The 19,825-nt window shown below is 39.0% G+C and overlaps 1 protein-coding gene across 1 annotated transcript in view; it reads right to left on the bottom strand.

The window, feature by feature from the left end:
• Nucleotides 1-19,825, bottom strand: part of ARHGAP28 (Rho GTPase activating protein 28) — a 215,243-nt gene that overhangs the window by 46,920 nt on the left and 148,498 nt on the right. The window contains exons 5-6 of the mRNA XM_021686183.2: nt 10,484-10,573; nt 2,171-2,255 (exon numbers count right to left, since the gene is read on the bottom strand). Of these exons, the coding sequence (XP_021541858.2) occupies nt 2,171-2,255; nt 10,484-10,573 (175 nt within the window). The remainder of the gene's footprint in view (nt 1-2,170; nt 2,256-10,483; nt 10,574-19,825) is intronic.

Genomic DNA, 19,825 nt, shown 5'->3' with positions numbered 1-19,825 from the left:
CTAAGTTAACCTATAAGCACATCAGAATGTTTACATCCAAGGAACAGAATCAGACTCACCTAGAGGATTTCAGTTAAACAATAATGTGGGGTCATCGGACTTCTATATGAATGAATTTCTATAATTATTATCCAAACAAACTTTCTATTTCATCTGATGTTTTTAATCTTAGATTTTTATATCTCATAAAAGGCACTGAGGACTACTAGAGGAAAGCCCACAAATGAGGTCTTTCTTCTATATGTTATGATATTACAGTTAAGTCCATCTAAACCCAATGTTGCTGCTCCTGGGGAAGCAGAAGCTTAAGGCAGAAGGAGAATGGGTGAAGACCCCACAAGAATTCCTGCCTAAATTCACTTCTCTTGTTGTTTCTCCCAAACTATGGGATGTTTGTCTCTTAGGATGTGTTCAAATTCAATTTGGACTACACCGCTGGGTTTGCTCATGTAAATTGATCCAAATTCTTGTGATTTGATTTGGTTACCTGACCTCGTATGCTGTTTATTAAGAAACAGCCAAATGGGTGACGAGAACTGTCCCACATTCTCCGTGAGGCAGTTTGAAATTAAGACAATAGATTCCTTGACCAAAAACAAGTGAATCCAGAAATCATTTGAGTAATCCTAAACTCTGATTTCTGACTAAGATTTGGCTTGCTGGAAAAACTGTTCATTTGCAGTGAAAAAACAATTTGATTATAAAAAAGAGAACTCATCTCTTTTATCCTCTTCTATACACAGTGACTACAGGACAACCAAATAGAACAAAAAGAACAACAACAACAACAAAAAGAAATAGAAGACCTAATTAATCTTACGTTAAAAGTTAAATGGAGAAATTTGCAAATCAACAGATTTTAAAACTTTAAACAGAAACACTAATCAAAAATACAATAAATGGATGCAGTAAAAACTTAGGAGATGGCCAAGGGGGAGTTTTGATTTTCACTCATCATACAGAGGTTTGCATTAGTGGAAAAAGACTGATTGCTAAATGATACTCTAACTTCTTTTTTTTAAAGATGTATTTATTTTAGAGAGAGAGAGAGAGAGCACATGAGTGTGCATGAGTGGGGGAAGGGGCAGAGAGGGAGGGAGGGAAGGAGGGAAGCAGACTCCCTGCTGAGTGAGGGGCCCAACACAGGGGCTCAATCCCACGACCCCAAGATCATGACCAGAGCTGAAATAAAGAGTCAGATGCCCAACCAACTGAGCCTGCCAGGCGCCCAATAATACTCTAACTTCTTAAGGTTCTATGGACAGATTCTTCTGAGTATGGTGATTACAGTATTCCAAACCACCAAACCACCCCAAGCAGACATTTATCTTTGATAGTGGCATGATTTGAACTGAATAACAAACATTAGAACGTTTTCAAAACCCCAACTTATTTGAATTTTGAAGCTAATGCTGAAAGTATGAAGTTCTGTTGGGGGCCCATATTTAGGGAAAAGTTCAAGGAATCACCAAAGTAGAGCCTTGAAGGAGCCTATTTCCTATAAGGAGGATTTTGCATTCCATACTGAGCTCATTTGATTATAAAAAAGAGAACTCATCTCTTTTACCTTACTACTCTGTAGGTAGTGACTAAAGGACAACTAAATAGAACACAAAGAACAGCAACAAAAATAATAGAAGACCTAGTTAATCTTACACTAAAAGTTAAATGGAGAAATTTGCAAATCAACAGATTTTAAAATTTTAAACAGAAATACTAAACAAAAATACAATACTCAAGTGGAAGAGACCCAGTTAAAAGCTAACCCTGTAGCCTTGTATGTTAGAGCTGCTCTGGTGCTGTATACACTTGAACATAAGTAGAGATTTCTGGAAGTGTCCTACTTCCCAGCCCATTCGCAACTATTAAGCAGATCCAGATTACTTGTGAAAGAGACCTCAAATCAAAGACAAGTTCTAAATGATGTGATGGTAGTGAAGGAGAAAAAGATTCTGCTTCCAATTTGGCTCAATTAATTTTGTCTGGTGTGACAGAATGGGGTGTTTGGAGCTGGCAGGGAGTGAGTGCTGGAGTGATAGAATCAAAATGGGAAAAAAAAAAAAAAACCCACACATTTTGCCTTGACAAAGTCACTGCTAACTGTACTGAGTGCCAGAACAAAAGCGAGAAGACACAGCTTAAGTTCAATATAGAAGGATGTGTCACTCACCACTCATTGCATTCTGAACTGACTGTCCAGGGTCTGGAGATCCGTTGGAATGAACTGGTAGAGCTGGAATAGTCTCAAGTATAGACTGTGAAACAAGGTTAAGATGAACACAAGACATTTTACCATAAAAATACAGGCTACCCCACATTCCAATCTCATTTATGTTCTGCAGTTTACAAAAGTTCTTTTCATACAAAGCAATTCTTGATTTCATACAGGGCTTGCACCTGATTTCCTGTTTCTATGTTCAGTCCAGACCTGTACAGCTCACAAGGGTTTCTCAACAGAGAACTGTGTCAAGGTCAAAATAACTGTGTCTTCTTAGCTCTTGAGAACTTGCTGCTCATACCTTTCCTAAGATGTAAAAATTACAATGCTTATGTCACATAGTTTGATAATTACAGTATTTGTTATTCTTGATGTGGTAGTCACACGTATTGGTCTTAAATTTCAGGTGATGACATAGCTAGATGGCTAACGGAAAGGACCCTGAGGCCAGACTGCTGGGATTCTAATCCAGGCTCTCCCACTTACTGCGTGACTTTGAGCAAGTCATTTGAGTTCTCTATCACTTAATCTCCTAAGCTGTAAAATGATGATAATAAAACATATTCAAAGAGGTACTATGAATTTTAAATGACTTGTTCTGTAATCACATCAAACAATATCGGATACACACTGAGCACAATATGAGGGTTGGCTACTGTTAATAATTAACATATTAATTCCTCCATGACAAAATACAGAGTGATAATAACTACTAAAAACTTAAGTATGTTTTCTAGTTCAGTTTCTAATTTGCTACTTTCTTTACCAAGATCCCGCCAAAGCATTGTCTTCCCCTGCAATATTATCAGAAGTTGAGTATCTTTTCTTTTTTTTAAAAGATTTCATTTATTTGAGAGAGGCAGAGAGCATGGCGGGGGGAGGGGTTAGCAGGAGAAGGAGAAGCAGACTCCCTGCTGAACAGGAAGCCTGATGCAGGGCCAAAGGCAGGTGCTTAACCGACTGAGCCACCCAGGTTCCCCAGAAGTTGAGTATCTTTGTAAAGCCCCGTGAAGCAAGTCAACTGCTCAAGTCTGGATGGGTATTAGTAAAAAAAAAAATTTATACACCAATCCTACCATTTCTGCCAATATAAATTTTAATGTGGTAGTTATTATCTATGAATGTGTGTGATGATGAAAATCTGGTATTCAATCAGCAATCTTTTATGTACTATTCAATATAAAGTCTGTTCATTTTTTTCCCCAGAGCCTGATGTTGTTTCTTTTATTCTCATATTTATTTAGCAATAACTGAACACATGCTTCATGAAAGACTCTTCACAAATTACAAAAGGGAGTCTCGAATTCTGAGCCTTGTGTTCTCTTTTTCCTATTTTATTCCAAAGGAGATGACACACTTGTAATTGTGTAAAAATCATGTAAATACATGGCCAGTTATTAAAACATAGATTCCAAATTACTATAACTGGTAGAAGAATGAAAAGACATAAAAAGGTCAAGAGCCATACAAGTCATTGTCCATCAGATTTTTGGTAGTTCGAAAAACGAAACTACAGAAAAAAGATTACTGGTACACTAAAATCCTTAAAATGATATGGACCACTTTTCAGTGGTCTTCTGAAGTTTTCCAAAAAAGAAATGCTTTCTCAAACTTTGAAATAACTCACCTATGGGAGACAACACTCTTGAAAACTGTGAGACATTTATTTAAAGGCTGCAACTGATGGTTTGGGATGCTTAAGCCTACTAATGTCAGTTTCTTAATCTGTGAAGTGGAGAAGTGTCCATCTGCTGAGTTGATTTACTGGCCTCTAGCCAGCCCTACTGGACTGATGGAGTGCCTGCCCATTGTAATACAAATTATTCTGGGGGCTATCTTGGGGGAGGCAGAAATTTAAATTGTGATTCCTGCTCTTGAGCTATTATTTATAATGAGGAGTACAGAGTAACATTTATGGAACATTATTAAAAAACAATCAACCCACTGTTAAGAGCTAATTTCTACAACACAACTATGTTTTTATTGGATGGCAATGGAGAAGAAAGAGGTACAGCCTGGAAGGGTTTCACCCAGAGGTGGGTGAACCTGAGCTGGAACTCAAAGCATGATGGAGAGGACTTACAGACGCAGAGGCAGCTGACAAAAACATTCAAGTCCAAAATGGAGGTATAAATTTCAGGTATGGAAATATCTGAAACATTTCTGCTACAAGGAATTGTGGAGACACTGGTTTGCCAAGAGTTGAGGCAAGGTATTAGAAAAATATGAGAAATAAATTGGTCAAGATGGTCAGCTCAAGTTACAGAAGGCTTGGAAAGCCAGGTAGAGAAGAAGAGACACTCATAAGGGTTAAAACAAAACAGAACAAAACAAACAAAGGAACATTCATGTGTTAAAGTAGGGGAATGATGTGGTAAAAATGAAAAAGGAGGAGAAACCTGCCAATAAATGGACTTTGAGTTCTTAAATAGATTGAGTGAAAAGGCTAGGTGCTTGGTGTTTACAGTTTTAAAACATCCACTTACCCATTCAACATATTAACACTAGCATCATTTTAAAATTTTTACTAGTTTATTTTAATATATTTGAAATACTAATGCCACTCCCATTTAAAACACACTTCCTTTGCTTGTCCTTAACAGATCCTACCATTTCCCTATGTGCCCATCCACAAGAGGCTGGGGCTTCAACTGGTGCGGAAAGTCAAGGTTTTCCAGCCAGTGATGCTTGCTCTGCCGCCCAAATCACACAGCACTGGGATTGGAGAGTAGAATATATGGGGGATGATTATTTTGAATTCCAACCTATAAAAGGTTGGCACTACCTGCCTGAGTTCTCTCAAAACTAGACTTCGTATGATATTTTCTTCACATGAAAGAAACACCATACCTAACATTCTTCATGTTCATTACTTATAGGAGAAATTCACTAACTCAAAAGATGTTTCTGACCTTCCTGACTAGCTACTTCTTTTTTTCTCAAGGTTTGAGTCAGTGTGTTATAACTCTGTGTATAAAAGCTGCCTTGAGTTAATACAGATAATAAGGTTCCCTTTCTACACCTGAGATCAGAACTGATAAATCTACATCTTGCCAAATTCCCCAGAGATAAATGTTTATTTTTTAAATTGAAGTATAATTAACATGAAGTGTTATATTGGTTTCAGGTGTCCAATATAATGATTCAACATATCTATTCATTTTTCAGTCTTTATCGAGATAAGTGTACTCCTCATCCCCTTTATCTATTTCACTCATCCTCCCACCCACCTCCCCTCTGCAATGCCACTTTGTTCTCTGTAGTTAAAAGTCTGTTTTTTGTCTCTTTTTATTTTGTTCATTTGTTTTGTTTCCAAAATTCCACATATGAGTGAAATCATATGGTATTTGTCTTTGTCTGACTTACTTCACTTAGCATTACACCCTGTAGGCCCACCCATGCTGTTGCAAATGCAAGATGTTATTCTTTTTTATGGCTGACTAACATTCCATTGTATACATGTATACCACAATCTTTATCCATTCATCTATTAATGGACACTTGGGTTGCCTCCATATCTTGGCTATTGTAAATAATTCTGCAAACACAGGGGTGCATATAACTTTCTGAATTAGTATTTTTTTTCCTTTGGGTAGATACCCAATACTCCAGAAATAAACTTAAATAAGTCACACTCACTGACAAATATGCAATCAACTTTGAAATAAAACATAGTACCAATTATAAAATCTATCCAAATGTGAATTTAAAGTCATTCCAATAATATCCTGGATTAAATTAAATCACATGTGAAATTATAAGCTAAATGTTAGACAATAAGAGCATTAAATTCCAAAAATCCAAGATAAAAACTAAACTATTATTCAGAGATTAACTCTTAGCCTTAAATGTAAATAAGAAAGATTAAAAATAAATACGTTTATAATCCAAGAGACTAAAAAAAATTATACCAGTAGAACTAAGAAGGAATGAAAAATTAATAAGGATTAAATAAATTAATACAATAGAAAAAGTAGGCTTCATTAATTAAAGGAAATGACTTCCTAAAAAATATTGCTGATACAGGCAACTATTTACAGTTCTAATTGGGATAAAAGACATAAATATTAGGAATCTAAAAGGAGAAATAGCTACCTCACAGAAAACTTTAAAATTATACACTAGGTGCGTGTATATTTGAATATATGAGTGTATACACAAACAACAACATATATTGAAAATGTTAAACTGAATGTTTTGGGGCGACTGGGTGGCTCAGATGGTTGGGTGTCTGCCTTCGGCTTGGGTCATGATCCCAGGGTCCTGGGATTGAGCCCCACGTCTGGCCTGCTTCTCCCTCTCCCTCTGTCTCTCCCCTGCTCATGCTCTCTCTCTCTCTCTGTATCTCTCTGTCTCAAGTGAATTAAAAAAAAAAAAAAAATCTTAAAAAAAATAAACTGAATGTTTTGCAACAACAAATATACATTACCAAAACTCATACCATTTGGGATATAAAGGAATATAACTCTAAAACCATATCCACTGAAAAAGTAATCAAAACACTATGTCTACACTGATGCCAGGTCTTAGTGGTTTCATAAACAAATTACAATACAAACTTAAATATAATGGATTTTATAGATTATATATTTACACCAAATTTTAGTATATGGTTCTAAAACACTGAAAAAAAGATTCAAAGTTCTTAACATATTTGTACCAAGATTAGTATAACTCTGTAACAACAAAAAGAAATTATATATACACTAACCCCACTACTAGAATCCTACTAATAGGACAGTTGTTAAAAATGCTAAAATAGTACAAACTGATATTCCATAATGTAATAAAAGAATAATATAATACAAGTAGGTTTTATTTAGCAACAAAATTATAGTTCAATATTAGAAAGACCTATCAACAGAATTTCCTAAGGTAATTGCTTAACAAAGATAAATATATTTATTTTAATAGATGATGAACAATTACTTTATATAATTCAACCTCCATTTCTGATAAAAATAATTACAAGGCTCAGGAACCTAGAACTAGTATTCTACTTAATAAAGAAACTTGGAAGACTTCATGAGCAAATCAAGAACTTATCAAAAGATCCCCATAATTATTATTCAATGTAACAAGTGATTATGGTCAGTCCAATTAGACAGGGAAAAGAAATAAAATGACTATTTTAAAGAATGAGTAACGAAAACTGTCACTATTTCAGGTGATTATCTGTACAAATTAAAAAGTCAAATGAAAAGTTCTTAGCAGTAAAAATTTTCAGAAAGGAAGCTATAATAGTTTTTGTGAGAAACCAAATAACTTACTTTCCTTACATCTCTGCAAAAACAAACCAGAAGATGAAAAAACCTACCATTTTAAAATGTCAATGGAAACTATTAAGTTCCTAAGTAATTAATCAATGAAAAATGTATATGGAAAAGAATGTAAGAAAGATTATGAACTTTTACGGGAAGGACAGAAGACATAAATAAATGGAAAAACACAATTATTATTTCTCAGTGGGATGAGTCAGTATTTTAAGATGTGAATTCTCTCCCCAACATTAATCTTTAAATTCAGTGAAGTTCTTAGTGAAGTCCTACCAAGATTTATTTAATGGGTGGTTATAGCATTATCCTAAGTTCATCTGGAAGTAAAAATTCCTGAGAAGAGGAAAGGAAATTTTGGTCCAGAACAATGAGGGTGAACACATCCCAACAGATTTCAAAAACAAACCACAGAGTCATAGTAATTAAGATAGACCCCATATACAGGTTCAATTATCATAAAATTGACATTTCAAATGTATAGAAAAGATGAAAGATTGAAAAAAAAAGAAACAGTATTGGTCAAGCCACAGTTATCCTTTTACTAAAGTTAGGTTGTCTACTTTAAAACATTCCACAACACAAACTCCAAAGGGCAAGTTGCTAGGACCCTCTGAAGTCTTGAAGATGACAATAAAATGTCCCTGGGAATTTATACTGCCAGGTAAGATTTACTTTACAAGAGTCATGGCCAGAGCCCTTGAAGCCCTTGCTAACACTTCATTGAATTACTAGAATGCTATCATCTAGAAGAAACTTAGGAACCAAATTGGGGTGCCAATGGCTCCTTATAACCAAGAAGCAGGGAAGTCAAAATGTATTTCCCTCATGGTAAGAAGTTCTAGAATAATTTTTAGTACAGATGCAGTAAGGGTTAAGTTCTCATCTGTGGGCTGGCTACTCTAGCAACTAACTAATTTGTTTAACATTTCTAAGTAAAGATATTCTGAATAACAAGCAATCCAAAGTAAGTCACAATGGAGACTGGTACCAATAAGATTTTTTTGAGTCTCAATACCCCTGAAACTTTTATTTATATCATAATCAGCATTCAATCAGTTTTCAGAAAAACAAAATCTGAATGATTAACATACTCCAGGAGACGCTATCTATAACTGCTACATAAGATTACTGTCTTTCTCTTACAACCTCAAACTTTCAAGAATCTTATTTGCAGACAATATGTACCTAATAAGGACTTGGTGAATGAATGAATGGATCAATGAAAGCCTAGAAAATAAGGCCAACCCCAAATCCTCCTCAGCAACTCAATTCTGCAACCATTCTGCTTCAGGTGTTACTTGGTGCGTGCATGGAACCACATGCAATCCTTTGTTGGCTCATATAAAATGCCTGGGGCAGAAAAGTCAGCTAGAGACAGAAGGGGTCAGACTATGTCAGGAGCTTTTATGTCAACAAGAAGATGTGGGGGGACTGCAGCAGGCATTAAAACAAGGCTTGTATGTTTAGATCAATGACTTGCAGCTGTGGGAAGGATGAGTTTAAGGGGTATACGCTAAAGTCAGGGAGATCACTTTCGGGGCTACTTCAGTAACACAGAAGATGATTTGTTTCTGTACTAAGGAAGCAGTTACAGGAAAAGAGGGGAGTAGAAATATTCTATAACTACTTACAAGACAAAATCCATAGTTCTCAGAGATGGGCACATAGAGGGGAGGGGAGCATGTAGGCAGAGTTGAGGCGAATGCGTAGGGATGGTGCCCTGGGCGCACAGTACCACCAGCTGAGACACAATATACAGGATCCTGTGCAAAAGCCTTAGAGCAGGAGTCTTTAGGCAGAGAGGCATAGCACAACTGTGAAAGGTCTCTTGTAGGTAACTCCTCACTTCAGTAGTTATCAGAGTTTGTGAGTGACTTACTTTGTTTTTACCCATCAGTAAGTAGGGTGTACTGGAAAGTATCTCTAAAACAGAGACATCCTCACTCATTTGCATTCCAATGAACAATCTTAAATAGGAAAGTAGCAGCCGAACGTAGAGCCAGTAGGCCAGACATTGTGGGTAAGTCCTAGTCAATCTGTGCCATAACCTGTAGGGCTACTGATAAGTTACTCATTGACAAATGTCACTTACGTTCTTCTGTGCTTCTTATATGATCACTGTGTAACAAAGCAACCTCAAAACCAAAAATCTAAAAACACAACAGAAAAGCTCCTTCACCTAGGGCTAACAGCGATCTAGAGAGTGTGCTATGCATGTGAACATCAACCATCCTTTGTCTCCAACTGGACGATGGATGAGAAACTACTGCTCAGAGGTTCATGTGAATATGCCCACTCCATCTATCTGCCTGCCTGATGTGCTCTTGCCTGCCATCAACTTGCTATTGAATAACCACAACCTCATTGAACAGGGTCTCTCACTACTTCTGGTCCACTGTATCACCCCCTGCCAGAGCACCTGCACAGAGACACCAAGTGGGGATGTCCAGTGGTTCTGGGGAGGGGGGAGGAAATGATAAGACTTTCTGATCAAAAAAAGTACAAGTTCTGTTACTCAAGGCCAAGTGAGTGAATGTGTCAGAAGTGGAGGATGTATATGGGTAAGTCCTGAGATCTAAGGCAATAGTGCCTTCAATATCAGGATGAGGGCTTTTTAATTTATCCCACAGGGAAAAAGGACTTCTGGGTTAAATGGCAGAATTAGGCCAGATTACTGGTGTGAACTCAGCCAAGAGGATCAAAGGTAACAGATTCCTCTGGGCTTGATACACATAAAGAACATCCTTTGGTTTCTGACCACAGTGGTGTTAATTTATGGAGTCCTCTTTTAAACTGAGATTTAGTCATGCCTCAGTTTTGAGTCTCCTACTTCCTAACTGTGAAAATGTTGGTGTGTCTCCTGGCACCTGTGGTTTCTTCACAATCTCAGTTCAAGTTTTCCTTATCTGTTTTAAAGAAATTGCTTCTTCTTGCTTTGAACTTGTAACTTTGCCCCGATGCACAATTGTTGTGGCATGTGATAACTTACCACAGAGCCACTGCTAGGAACTGCAAAACTCCCTTCTTCATCTTGGGACCCATCTGACAGGGTGGTACTGTTGAGAGAAGCATCATCTGGCTAAATGGAGAAATAAAAGTACCATTTTAATTCAGGCAAACACTTCTAACGTGTGTATTACACCATGTATATCTGTTTAGACGTGTGTGACACTATACGAAGTTGTGACTGCCTGGGCAGGGACAGCTGCATCCAGTCCTTCAGGGAACATCACTATGAGTACCTAAATGCCAGACCCTTTGACAGACACTGGCCCCTGTAGCCGACACTGTTATTACCTGCCACAAACTCCGTTTCCCTTAACAATGTCTTGGTTTGATTCCAGGGAGTTAAACCAAAGAACTTCATTTCCAGGCTTCTTTGCAGCTGAGTGATCATGTGACAAGTGTGGTCAATGAGAGGTAAGTGTAATTTTAGCAAGACTGCTTCTAGAACACCTAAGGCCTTCCTCAGCAAAAGGAAAAGGGTCAGCTCATGTACACTCACGACAGCACTGTAGATGACAGCCTCGAGTTGCCAGGTATCTTGTTCGAATAAGGATGATGGCCACGGCAATGGACAACAGAGGTGGAAGATCAAGCCCACCTGGGTCTGTGCTAAGACATCATGTAATGCCCTGTCAGACTTGGACCACCAAATTTCCATGTGAAGCGAAATTAACTCCAACCCTTCCATAACATATGGCCAAACATGTCTAATCTTAGTTTTGAAACACACCCTATGATTATCTTTTGCAGTGACTAGAATTCAGTAGCAATAGTACCAGGTTATGTTTTTCATTTATAAAGCTAGAAATAAGAGATTTTTGATGTAGTGGACACTGGTTTATTAAAATTTAAGACATAATATTCTTTTCTTTACTGAAGGAAGCTTATTGCAAAACAGAATGTATTTGATACTTATGAAAATACAGTGTTTCGTTTTTTAAAAAACTGTCACTCAGGGCACCTGAGTGGCTCAGGTGGTTAAGTGTCTGACTCTTGATTTTGGCTCAGGTCATGATCTCGGGGTTGTGAGACAAAGCCCCGTATTGGGCTCTGCACTGGGCATGGAGCCTGAGACTCTCTCTCTCCCTCTCCCTCTGTTCCTCCTTGTTACTTCTCTCTCTCTCCTTCTCTAAAAACAAAACAAAACAAAAAACCTGTCACTCACCTTGCTTGACCACATCGTCTACATTTCTTATAGACAGCAGGCATTACTTTATAAAATGAACAAAGAAGTTTTTGAGAAAGAGAAAGAGAACATGTGCACTCGAGTTGGGGGAGGGGCAGTGGGAGAGGGAGAGAAAGAATCTTAAGCAAGCTGCACACACACCATGGAGCCCGAAGCTGGGCTTGATTTCACGATCCTGAGACATGACCTGAGCCCAAATCAAGAGTCGGTCACTTAACTGACTGAGCCACCCAGGCGCCCAAGAACCTTTTTTTAATTTAATTAAATTTTTTTAAAAGATTTTATTTATTTGAGAGAGAGGCACAGCGAGAGAGGGAACACAAGCAGGGGGAGTGGGAGAGGGAGAAGCAGGCTTCCCGCCGAGCAGGAAGTCCGATGTGGGGCTCGATCCCAGGACCCTGAGATCATGACCTGAGCCGAAGGCAGACGCTTAACGACTGAGCCACCCAGGCACCCCAAGAACCTTTTTTTTAAAGGGACAAATAAAACATGAGAACTAGTATAAGATGGCGGACTGACAATTACCTACCTCCCCTCCCACCCTCATCACTAAAAATGGCAGAAAACATATATAAAACATATATATATGTTTTATATACATATAACATGTTTATATTTATATATTTGTATATATGTTTTATATAACGTATATATTTTATTATATATTACGTTATTATATATAACGTATATATTTTATACGTTTTAAAGGAGGTCATTTTTGATAGCACTGGAAACCAGAAAAGAATTCCATAGCAGGAAAGATGGCGGAGGAGGAGGGGACCCTATTTCAACTGGTCCCCAGATTTGAAGTGGATATCTACCAGACCAATCTGAGCACCCACGAAACCAGCCTGAGATGTAAGAAGATCTGGATCTCTACAGAGTATCGCAGGCGGTTCCTTTTGAGGTACGAAGCAGGGAGCCGTGATTCTGCGGGCAGATACCAGAGGATAAACAGCAGCAGGAGGGTGCCTGGCCGTGGGGATCCTACACCGCCCGTGAACGACAGCCTCGCACACTGCGGACAGGGCACAGACTCGCAGACCGGTAGCGGCGGGAAAAGTATTTTAGGGCAGCCCCCCGGGGCGGAAACCCGGAGCAGCGGGGTCGCGCGCACGCAAACTGGGAACGGCTGGCAGTTTTAGAAGCACAAAGGGCAGAGACATGCCCCGACCTGGAGGCAGGACTGGGAGTGCTGCGGAGGGGTGCACAACCCAGGATGCTGCAGTTTATAGCAGCATGGACAGAAATGGAGACAGTGTGGCCTGGAGAGCTCACTGAAGAACAGACTGCGGTCTCTCTGCTCTGAGGCAGAGGGTTGGAAACGGTCTCTTCTGCTCTGACTTGCCGAAGAGATGCGGAAAGCCGCCAGGGAAAGGCGCCAGAGAACAAAAGCCCCAAAGACTGATTCCCGCTGAGCCCATCCCCCGCCACAGGGGTGCAGGGCAACTCCGCCAGAACAGGGTTGCCTGAGTAACAGCGCAGCAGGCCCCTCCCCCAGAAGACAGGCTGGGAAAACAAGAGGCCAGCAACCCTAAGGTCCCAAGAAAACAGGTGCATCTTGCTTGGGTTCTGGTCAATAATTTGGACTCTATACATTCCCTCAAACACCCATCAACAGAATGAGTAGGAGGAGGAGCCCCCAAACAGAAAAGACTCAGAGATTATGACTTATGCTGCAGATTTACAAATGGATGCAGATATAACCAAGATGTCGGAGATGGAATTCAGGCTAGCAATTGTGAAGACAATGGCTAGAATGGAGAAATCAGTTAATGGCAACATAGAGTCTCTATGGGCAGAAATGAAAGGTAAATTGGCAGAACTTAAAAATGCCATCAATGAGATCCAATTCAATCTAGATAATCTAACAGCTAGGGTAACTGAGGCAGAAGAGCGAAGAAGCGACCTGGAAGACAATATAACAGATAAAAAGGGAAAAGAGGAGGCCAGGGAAAAACAACTCAGAATCCATGAAAATAGAATCAGAGAAGTAAGTGACACCATGAAGCATTCCAATGTCAGAATAATTGGAATCCTGGAGGGACTGGAGAGAGAGAGGACCAGAAGATGTATTTGAGCAAATCGTAGCTGAGAACTTCCCTAATCTGGGGAATGAAACAAACATTCGCGTCCTAGAGGCAGAGAGGACCCCTCCCAAGATCAAGGAAAACAGGCCAACACCCCGGCATGTAATAGTAAAACTCGCAAATCTTAGAACCAAGGAAACCATCTTAAGGGCAGTTAGGGGGAAGAGATTCCTTACGTACAGAGGGAGGAACATCAGAATAACGTCAGACCTATCCACAGAGACCTGGCAAGCCAGAAAGGCCTGGCAAGACATATTCAGGGTACTAAACAAGAAGAATATGCAGCCAAGAATACTTTATCTGGCAAGACTTTCATTTAGAATGGATGGAGAGATGCAGAGCTTCCATGACCGACAGAAACTGCAAGAATATGTGACCACAAAGCCGGCCCTGCAAGAAATATTAAGAGGGGTTCTATAAAAGGAGAAAGACCCCAAGAGTGATATACAACAGAAATTTACAGGGACAATCTATATAAACAACATCTTCACAGGCAACATGATGACAATTAATTCATATCTTTCAATAATCACTCTCAACGTGAATAGCCTAAACGCTCCCATAAAATGGCACAGGGTTGCAGATTGGATAAAAAGATAGGAACCATCCATATGCAGTCTACAAAAGACTCATTTTGAACCTAAAGATACATCCAGACTGAAAGTGAAGGGATGGAGATCCATCTTCCATGCCAGTGGACCTCAAAAGAAAGCTGGGGTAGCAATTCTTATATCAGACAAATTAGATTTTAAACTAAAGAGTGTAATTAGAGACACAGAAGGACACTATATCATTCTTAAAGGGTCTATCCAACAAGAAGATCTAACAATTGTAAATATCTATGCCCCCAACATGGGAGCAGCCATCTACATAAGCCAACTGTGAACCGAAATAAAGAGTCATACTGATAACAATACGTTAATTGTAGGAGACCTCAATACTCCACTCTCAGCAATGGACAGATCATCTAAGCAGAAAATCAACAAGGAAACAAGAGCTTTGAATGATACATTGGACCAGATGGACCTCATAGATATTTACAGAACATTCCACCCCAAAATAACAGAATACTCATTCTTCTCGAGCGCACATGGAACTTTCTCCAGAATAGACGATATACTGGGCCACAAATCAGGTCTCAACCGATACCAAAAGATTGAGAATATTCCCTGCATATTCTCAGACCACAATGCTCTAAAACTGGAACTCAATCACAAGAAAAAAATTGGCAGAAATTCAAACACTTGGAAGCTAAAGACCACTCTGCTCAAGAATGTTTGGGTCAGGGAGCCTGGGTGGCTCAGTTGGTTAAGCGACTGCCTTCGGCTCAGGTCATGATCCTGGAGTCCCAGAATCAAGTCCCGCATCGGGCTCCCTGCTCAGCAGGGAGTCTGCTTCTCCCTCTGACCCTCCCCCCTCTCATGTGCTCTCTCTCTCTCTCTCTCATTCTCTCTCTCAAATAAATAAATAAAATCTTAAAAAAAAAAAAAAAAAGAATGTTTGGGTCAACCAGGAAATCAAAGAAGAACTTAAACAATTCATGGAAATCAATGAGAACGAGAACACATCGGTCCAAAACCTATGGATACTGAAAGGCGGTCCTAAGGGCGGAATACATAGCCATCCAAACCTCACTCAAAAAAACAGAAAACCCCGAATTCACCAACTAACTCTACACCTTAAAGAACTAGAGAAAAAGCAACAAACGACGCCTAAGCCACTCATTAGAAGAGAAATAATTAAAATTAGAGCAGAAATCAATAAATTAGAAACCAGAAACACAGTAGATCAGATCAACGAAACTAGAAGTTGGTTCTTTGAAAGAATTAATAAGATCGATAAACCACTGGCCAGACTTATCCAAAAGAAAAGAGAAAGGACCCAAATTAATAAAATTATGAATGAAAGGGGAGAAATCATGACTAACACCAAGGAAATAAAAACAATTATCAGAAATTATTATCAACAACTATATGCCAATAAACTGAGCAATCTGGATGAAATGGAGGCCCTCCTGGAAACCTATAAGCTGCCAAGACTGAAACAGGAAGAAACTGACAACCTGAATAGGCCAATAACCAGTAACGAGATTGAAGCAGTGATCAAAAACCTCCCAAAAAACAAGAGTCCAGGGCCTGATGGATTCCCTGGGGAATTCTACCAAACATTCAAAGAAGAAATAATACCTATTCTACTGAAGCTGTTTCAGAAAATAGAAACAGAAGGAAAACTTCCAAACTCATTCTATGAGGCCAGCACTACCTTACGCCCCAAACCAGGCAAAGACCCCATCAAAAAGGAGAATTTCAGACCGATATCCCTGATGAATATGGATTCCAAAATCCTCAACAAAATCCTAGCTAATAGGATCCAACAATACATTAAAAAGATCATCCACCACGACCAAGTGGGATTTATCCCTGGGATGCAAGGGTGGTTCAACATTCGCAAATCAATCAATGTGATAGAACACATTAATAAGAGGAGGGAGAAGAACCATATGGTCCTCTCAATTGATGCAGAAAAAGCATTCGACAAAATACAACATCCTTTCCTGATTAAAACTATTCAGAGTACAGGGATAGAGGGAACATTCCTCAAGTTCATAAAATCCATCTATGAAAAACCCACAGCAAATATCATCCTCAATGGGGAAAAGCTGAGAACCTTTCCCTTAAGATCAGGAACACGTCAAGGATGCCCACTCTCACCACTACTGTTCAACATAGTATTAGAAATCCTAGCAACAGCAATCAGACAACAAAAAGAAATAAAAGGTATTCAAGTTGGCAAAGAAGACGTCAAACTCTCTCTTTTCGCGGACGACATGATACTTTATGTGGAAAACCCAAAAGACTCCACCCCCAAATTACTAGAACTCATCCAGCAATTCAGTAATGTGGCAGGATACAAAATCAATGCACAGAAATCAGTTGCTTTCTTATACACTAACAACGCAACTGTAGAAAGAGAAATTAGAGAAACGATTCCATTTACAATAGCACCAAAAACCGTAAGATACCTTGGAATAAACCTAACCAAAAGGTAAAGGATCTATACTCCAGAAACTACAAAACATTCATGAAAGAAATTGAAGAAGACACAAAAAGATGGAAAAATATTCCATGCTCATGGATCAGAAGAATAAACACTGTTAAAATGTCTATGTTACCCAGAGCAATCTATACCTTCAGTGCCATCCCGATAAAAATTCCAATGACATTTTTCAAAGTGCTGGAACAAACAATCCTAAAATTTTCGTGGAATCAGAAAAGACCCCGAATCGCCAAGGAGATGTTGAAGAAGAAAAACAAAGCTGGGGGCATCACGTTGCCCGATTTCAAGCTATATTACAAAGCTGTGATCACCAAGACAGCATGGTACTGGCACAAAAACAGACATACAGAGCAATGGAACAGAACAGAGAACCCAGATATGGACCCTCAACTCTATGGTCAAATAATCTTTGACAAAGCAGGAAAAAACATGCAATGGAAAAAAATGGTGCTGGGAAAATTAGAGAGCCACATGCAGAAGAATGAAACTCGACCATTCTCTAACACCATTCACAAAGATAAACTCAAAGTGGATGAAAGACCTCAATGTGAGATAGGAATCCATCAAAATCCTAGAGAACATAGGCAGTAACCTCTTTGACATCGCCCACAGCAACTTCTTTCAAGATACATCTCTAAAAGTTAGTGAAACAATAGCAAAAATGAACTTTTGGGACTTCATCAAGATAAAAAGCTTCTGTACAGCAAAGGAAACAGTCAACAAAACAAAGAGGCAACCCACAGAATGGGAGAAGATATTTGCAAATGACACTACAGATAAAGGGCTGGTATCCAAGATCTATAAAGAACTTCTCAAACTCAACACCCAACAAACAAATAATCAAGTCAAAAAGTGGGCAGAAGATATGAAAAGACACTTCTCTGAAGAAGACAAACAAATGGCTAACAGACACATGAAAAAATGTTCATCATCCTTAGCCATCAGGGAAATCCAAATCAAAACCACATTGAGATACCACCTTACACCAGTTAGAATGTCAAAAATGGACAGGGAAAGAAACAACATATGTTGGAGAGGTTGTGGAGAAAGGGGAATCCTCTTACACTGTTGGTGGGAATGCAAGTTGGTACAGCCACTCTGGAAAACAGTATGGAGGTGCCTCAGAAATTTAAAAATAGAGCTACCCTATGACCCAGCAATTGCACTACTAGGTATTTACCCCAAAGACACAGATGTAGTGAAAAGAAGGGCCATATGCACCCCAATGTTCATAGCAGCGATGTCCGCGATAGCCAAACTGTGGAAAGAGCCGAGATGCCCTTCAACAGATGAATGGATAAAGAAGATGTGGTCCATATATGCAATGGAATATTACTCAGCCATCAGAAAGGATGAATACCCAACTTTTACATCAACATGGATGGGACTGGAGGAGATTATGCTAAGTGAAATAAGCCAAGCAGAGAAAGTCAATTATCATATGGTTTCACTTATTTGTGGAACATAAGGAATGTCCTCCATGCTTGGAGGACATTAGGAGAAGGAAGGGAAAAATGGTGTGTCGGGGGGGAATTGGAGGGAGAGATGAACCATCAGAGACTATGGACTCTGAGAAACAAACAGGGTTTTAGAGGGGAGGGGGAGGGGGGATTGGTTAGCGTGGTGATGGGTATTAAGGAGGGCACATACTGCATGGAGCACTGGGTGTTATACGAAAACAATGGATCGTGGATCACCACATCAAAAACCAATGATGTACTGTATGGTGACTAACATAACATAATAAAATTAAAAAAAAAAAAAAAAAAAGAATTCCGTAGTGGACCAACTCAGAAATTTCTAGATGAAAAACAGACAGAATTGGTTTGGTAAAATAAAAACCTCTACCTAAGAGTAGCATAAAAGAAAATTTCTAGAGAGGGAGGAAAAAACAAATAACAGAATTGTACAAAGAGTATGAAAGGGTCCCAGGTAAATAGTTAAAAATGTTTGCAAAATAGAAGCCAAGTAGACCAACCTTTTAAATGCAGGAACATCCCCCAATATGTAGTCTAAATAAAATGAACTAACTGCCTTGGAGGGTGGGATCCTAGCATGAGTATACGGGTCTAAGAGAGAAGGAAATCAGGAGGCCTAAAAAAGACATGGAGGGGAGCCTGAAAGAAATCAGTTTTGCCTGGAAGTAATAAATTAGGTTTTTCATCCCTGTCATTGGTTTGGCATCTGTGGATAATGTTTACTAACCTACCTGCCTCCTCTACACACTTCAAAGTTAAGTACACCCCACTTCCAAGAACACACAATCAATAATTTCAGCCTTTGGGAAAACTGATCTACTCAAGTGCAGAGGAAATATACAGCAATTTTCTCATCAATTAAAAATTAATAAAGTCTGTGCTATGATTCTACAGAGAACTTCAGGGGCCCACAGAGCTGTATAATTCCACCTAAGAGTGTGCTGGTACCTTCCGCCTTGTAGAACACTTTCTACCCTATGCTTCCTTGGAGGGAGCATCTGGTGGATCATCTCACCCTCTTGCTGTGATAGTATTCTCAATGGACATCAATAAAAGGGAGGGACTGGGGAGCTGGAAAGGGAAACACACCCTGGATCCATAGTCCCGGTCAGAAGCTCTCTCTGCACTGGAGGCAAAACCTAAAACCTGAAACACTTGCTGTCTCTCAACGAGAGATGTGCACTTCCCTGACCAGATGGTTCTCACACTCAGGGAGACACTTTACTGTTTGTGTCACTTATTATTACACATTCCAAAAGCTGACATTTCTCCACACAAGATGTTTATATTTGAAAAATAACTGGGGAAAAAACCTAAATATTTGTATCTAAGTTGATACTGAAAGTATTGAAAAAAAATTTATATGGTAGTCTATTATTTTTATGTATGAGTTCACCCGTGAGGACCAAGCTTTAGTTCACAACATCCTCTACTTGGGATATATACACAAAAATTAGTTTTTGTTGTTGTTTCTCTGTATAGATGTTTTTAGAATTTAGTTATTTTTTATTTAC

The sequence above is a fragment of the Neomonachus schauinslandi genome, chromosome 14 (genome assembly GCF_002201575.2).
Source record: "Neomonachus schauinslandi chromosome 14, ASM220157v2, whole genome shotgun sequence".
In the NCBI taxonomy this organism is placed as follows: Eukaryota; Metazoa; Chordata; class Mammalia; order Carnivora; family Phocidae; genus Neomonachus; species Neomonachus schauinslandi.
The sequence above is the reverse complement of the archived record's forward strand: the minus strand, read 5'-3'. Positions and strand labels throughout refer to the sequence as shown.